This window comes from Lepisosteus platostomus, chromosome 9, assembly GCF_059453375.1.
Source record: "Lepisosteus platostomus isolate fLepPlt1 chromosome 9, fLepPlt1.hap1, whole genome shotgun sequence".
NCBI lineage: Eukaryota > Metazoa > Chordata > Actinopteri > Semionotiformes > Lepisosteidae > Lepisosteus > Lepisosteus platostomus.
Window position 1 is genome coordinate 32173062 of NC_142619.1, and position 6000 is coordinate 32179061.

General features: G+C 34.7%; 1 protein-coding gene across 4 annotated transcripts in view; it reads right to left on the reverse strand.

Moving 5' to 3' along the window:
- Window positions 1–5800, reverse strand: part of ptpro (protein tyrosine phosphatase receptor type O) — a 65456-nt gene extending 59656 nt beyond the window's left edge. For all 4 annotated transcript variants that reach the window (XM_088644744.1, XM_088644742.1, XM_088644743.1 and 1 more), the window contains exon 1: window positions 5385–5800. In XM_088644744.1, coding sequence (XP_088500870.1) covers window positions 5385–5459 — 75 coding nt within the window. In that variant the 5' untranslated portion in view covers window positions 5460–5800. The remainder of the gene's footprint in view (window positions 1–5384) is intronic.
- Window positions 5801–6000: the final 200 nt, after the last annotated feature.

Below are 6000 nucleotides of genomic sequence, written 5' to 3' on the forward strand. Positions count from 1 at the left end.
GTATTTATCAGTTTAATGTTCAAACTAGTCATTGATAATACTTTTGGATGAATTAATCAAATATGCTGTTATATAGTATTTTAAAACCTGATATAATTCATTCTCTTTTGATTACAGCAGAATACGGCTGTATTCCAATCCGTATAAAAGACCTCACATTTGGTGTCTTCTGTACATTATGTTATGCAGCATATACTGTATAGTGTGATGGGATGTGGGTTTGCTATAGTTTAGAATTTAGAGCATTAACAAGGTTCAGTAAAGACTTGCCCCGTCTGTCAGGATCAATAGAATGTAGCTCATGTTTGTTCCTTCACACTTAAGCAGATAAAAACAGTGCTGAATGGAAAGTTCCAATTCAATTCCTGGACTTCATGAGTACTTTCAGTATTCTTAAATCAGCTATTCACTTTGGCAGTCTACCAATACAGGAAACACTAAATTTAAATCGATATAACATGCAGTGAGAAATGGGTTTTTAAAACCATGGTGACAAGGCACAGAGTCGTTTCCACTGTCCTTCTGGTGCTTAAAAGGGGGCTGGGAACATGCCAAACTAAAACGTTGTGTTCAATGCAAAGGTGCACTGCAGGACATGAAAACACAAGCAGAAATGTTAGCAAAGGTAAACTAGATTCTTACATTCCCTCACAATCATCCCTTCGATTCTCATTAAGTGCGGTGAATACTTCCAATTCAACTATTTTAATTCATTTGATGAGAAACTGTAAAAACCAAGGAGTCATGACTAATATAAATGTGAAACCTGTCAAAACTAAAAACCGAACACTATCATGTGCCATTCACAATTAACAAATAACTGTGGAAAAAGTGATAAAATAATCAGTGTAAGATCGTAACACACTAAAAAATAAAGCAATTTATAACACAGCATGTACATATCCTTAAAGTTGGATTGATAAGATTCAATATAACACACTAAAATACTTTTAAAATATACACATTTGTTTTCACTCTGACAAAAATTTCTAACAATCAAAATGCAGTGATCAGTGGCAATTTAAATATACATATTGTAGCTGTGCTGTATGTCTCTACCTGATCTGCTGTGTAGTTGGGTTGCTGGTACATAATGGCTGCCATAGGTCACTCAGGTGGGTGTTGCACTTAAGTGATGGATGTGGTTCCTCTGTTTTATGTATGGGATTTTGGAATTCCTTAAGTGAAAAGTGCTACATACTGTCAATATTACCTACTTGAACTACTTCTTATAATCTTGACAAGGGATTATGACAGAGCAATTAAATACTGATATATGCAGGTGACCTTCTTGTGTTGTGTGACATATATTAAACATACAGTATATCTATAAAAAACATTAAACATAATGTTCAAATTTTACTGGAACTTTATAAAGCATACTAACATAGAACTAAGAAAGAAAGAATCAAAATGAAGTTGTGATTTATATAAACATAAATACATATTCTCAAAGTACAGAGAGCGAAGGTGAGTGTTTTAGTGGCATTCTACTATAATAACACATTACTACATGTATCGTAGCCAAATGTGAACAACACACCTTGTATGTACAGACAGCAACATTATTTTATAGATATGTCCCTTTCAACCATTGCTACAGTACACTGTAGACCACCAAAAGACTGGACTCCTCACTCAAAATACATAGCTTGAAACACTTAAAACATTTAAAAAGCCAACCATGAATGCTACTTCAGAATTTAAATGTCAAACATAAATGACATGAGCTTATGTCAAATATTACTTACTGATCAAGATGCCAGCTTGCTTTCATATTCCCTTTCTACAATTAGAAAAGTAAATTCTGTAGTTCATTTTGTAATAAGGAATTATTCTGGAAGATTTTTCATGAAAACATCTTCCGACAACTTGCCTAAACTGAAATTAACCGTGTAGCCAATATACAGTATACAACTTTTGCTGAAGAACAGGCCATATTTAAAATGTTCCAACAAATCCATTGTATAATAATTTGAGGCCCAAATTGTGTTATAGTTTGGGAATATCAAATGAAAACCACCTCACTAATCCTAAAGGACATCAGTGAAGAAGGAAAATTGTGTATTATAATAGGCACATATACTGCTTTTGTGTAATTATTCTAAGTCTAAAATGTACAGAATTTGTAAAATACAGTAAATAAGAAACATAAAAAGCAAAAAAGCAGAGTGCTTCAAATTTTACATTCTAAATCTCACTTCCCCATCAAATTAAGGCACTTTCCACAAGCCGTTGATCCGTGCCATTAATTACATTCTGCTTCCATCTGATTCAGTGCATAATAAAACAACACAAAATGGACTTTTCCTTTTACCAGATGATGAAAATTTTATTAGAAGTCTAAGTGAGAGATGTCCAGAGATGAAAGACATGCTGACGTCCTCCCTCATCTCTTCGTCAGAGGAGGGGCGTGCTTGACCCGAGTGTAGTTAAAACGCCATTTATTACAAACTCCAGCAAAGCAAGGATTTGACATTTAAGGAAAAGTGGAATTCAGTACTTTCATATTTAAAATAAAACACTTAATCAATAGCTATTTAATTTGTAAAGTTAATATACAGACATGTGTCTTTTGTACATTACTCTGTATACAAAAAATATGTGCTGTTGAAAACACTAAATATTTGATTTCTATACCTCATGAACAAACAGTGGCTTTTTGTTCAAATGAATGAAGCTCAGCTTATGATGTGGTATTATACTAGTTGTACAATTGTTCACTTTTTCCTATGATTCACAAAAACATAATGCTTACAAACCATGAAACTACACATACTATATCTGCACTTTTAAATGAAATGTGGTGAAACTGATGGAAAACCAACCATCAGTTCACAGTTTTCGTAGTCCTAGCACACTTGACGGTCCAGTCCACTTGAAGTTGATGTGAGCTATTGTCTGGTCTCCATCGCCCATAGTACAGCAAATCTGTAAAGCCTTTAAAAACCCTTCTCATTAATTTAGTATTGAAGCAGATTGAAAAGAAAGAATCAGTAAACTAATTGTGCAGCTTTCAGATAATAAAATAATTTTAGTGTCAACTACTTGATTACGCAGAAAAAAAATAATGTTCTTGTTTAATTATGCTTATTTGGCAAAGGTTAAAACCACAATAATAGCCAGTTAACCTTTTTTGTTCAAATATTTGTATAGCATTATATTTCACTCTGAAATGGGTAAGTCCCGCATATATGCTAAGTTTTATCCTAGATTCAATCACTATTATGATATTTCACTACAATGATTAGAAGCAAGGAAGATAAGTGTGGAATATGAGATCCCATTCTGAGCAATGTAGGGAGATGGGTGAGGTGGTGTCTTCAAAGACAGGATGAGTCAGAAGAAACAAGAAAAGCCAACAAGTACTGTACTGTACCTGGAAACATACTGTATATGACCCAAAATTTCATTCAAGCTTTATTTTAACGACACAGACGTAAATACACTGTTGGTTAAAAATTATAAGATCAAATGGAATTCTTACTGCAATACAAACAAGAAAGGAAGAGCCAGCATAAACTTGAAGTACAGTATTTCCTGCAAGAGCACACACATAGGCACAGAAACACAGGGAAAGTTTAGAGATGGCAACTAACCTAATCGGAACCTGTTTGCAAGGTGGAAGGCAATGCAAAAGAAATACTCCACACAGAACACAGGATCTATGAGCCATGAAGTAGCAGCACTCACTACCATACTACCATGGCAAGCACACTTAAGAACATTTGATATTTCCAATAGAAAATGATACAAAGTGTATTTTGGTCCCTCTAGTCGAAATCTCCTCTACTTAGTAAATACAGCTGCACACTATAAAGAGACTACTAGTCTGAGTCCCAAGTGCAAATCCAAACCCATTACACCATTCAGAACTGATACCCCAAAGGTCTGGCCCACTTAGGTAGGCTACCTCTATACTCTTCATGTAACCACCTCCAAGTTTACAGTGCAGCCATGATAGAATCTCTTAATTGCATTACTTGTCATACAGTATATTAATTTAAGAGCTGAAAATCATTGTTTCACTTATCCATTAAACTCTTCCACCAATCTTTATGGTTTAGTTCCCATTCGAAGCAATGTTGGGGGATTAGAAATAATTTCAAGCTTCAATCTCTCTGTTACACTAGTTTCCCAATTAAAATCCTTTCCATGTTTTTTTTTCTTTGACACACTGAGATTTCTGTGCCGGTAAGTAATCGTTATGCTAAATTTTTTTATATTAGTCTTATTTTCCCCATGTCTCCCCTGAACATTTAGCTTTAAGTTGGTATCAGTTTTTAATTACTAGATAAAATGTAATGAATTCCAGTGTAAAAAACATTAGTGCTTCTAGGAATTTCACAGACCTAATGGAAACAAAACCTTATAACCTTATATCTACATGACACATATAGTAAGTTCACAAACGGAATTTCTAGTATTCCTACTATAGTATGCATTTTTTAATGGTTGAAGGTTATTTTAACATTCACAATGTACTGTATATAATTATATCTTTAAAGAAAGAGTAAGAACATGCATTGTAATATTTTCTGTATAGTATTAAATAATGTTCTAGTCAGGAAACTAAAAAAATATTAACTACAGCACAGGTCAGGCTTTCATTAAAAATATTATGTTTAAAACCATCAGGCCTAATTCAATTAACTGATTCAGAAGAATAACAACGTGGTATTAGTACAGAAATTATTATTGATATTTTATCCTATAATAATACTTTATACTCGTCATTCATTCATTTTTATTAACATAAACTAAAGTTTCTGTTCAAACAAATTATTTTCATCTCACCCCCTTTTTTCAATACAGACCTGTTAATACATTTTATGTAAGGGGCTACTAGATTTTAATACTACTCAACTCATACAGTACATGTTACAGGTGGAACGATACCGTCATTAAGAAGGCAAGACAGTTCAGAGTTTGCACTTAACTTCATTAAAGAACTCACAAAAGAGCAAATGCTACAACATGCACTTTTTCTTCCAGTTAAACGTGTTAAAACTGTGCCGCTTCAGAATAAAACATGCATTTTCATCAAAGGCCAAATGATGAGAATGGGTGAAATCACAATGCAGGATAATAGCGAACAGTCTCAACGGAATGACCCCATTTTGCCTGAAGAAGCATTTTGCAGAAACGCGACAACATTTGTCAGACCATGCTTCTCTTTTAACATGGAGCAATACTGCTAAAACAAGATAATATGTTTAATAATTGGATTAAAGCTTTAGATCCATCAGATACATTGAAATAGCACACAGCTTCAACACAAGTTGTACAAAAATACCAAAAGAAACGTGCAACGGTATAATCATGGCAGTCCCGTCAAGCGCTGCTTGTATATTTTAAAGGCGAAATAAGCAGGAATTTCCTACCTGGATGCTGAAAATGAGGCATATGATACAAGGCAGCATGAAAATGGAGATCCTGTTAGCCACTTGGCAAAACATTGAAAGGGTAACTATAAATCTAAGTAATGATAAATCGGCTTCTCGTCGAAACAATGGCGAATTTTCTGCAGCATCAGATCGCTGGCATTGCTTCCCTTTCACCTAACCTAAGGCGCACAGTGATGTTCTCTCCCTAAATTTCACCTTTGTTAGAGCGCCGCTTAAAGCTGTTTTCAAAACACCAAAGAAGTTCTGATCTCAGTAGACAGTAAAATCGCCATCAGTTAAGAAGAATACTTTACGTCGGAGATGCAAAGCTACAATCCCTACACGGCTTTATGAGATGAACAGAGAAACCAGCATCTCCCATCACATTCCTGGTGAGACTGACACACGCAGGGGGCACATTCGGACTCTCCTCCCCTCGACGCCCCGCCCAGATCTCTCACCAAATGGACTGGGGAGTGAAGAAGCATATTAAAATAGAATTCACTTTCTCATGCTGAAGGGGGTCCTTGGCAGCCCGACGTGTTTCAATTTTACCAAGATGTAGAGACTTGTTACATTCATGTATTGCATAAATAACATTTTTATATTTGAA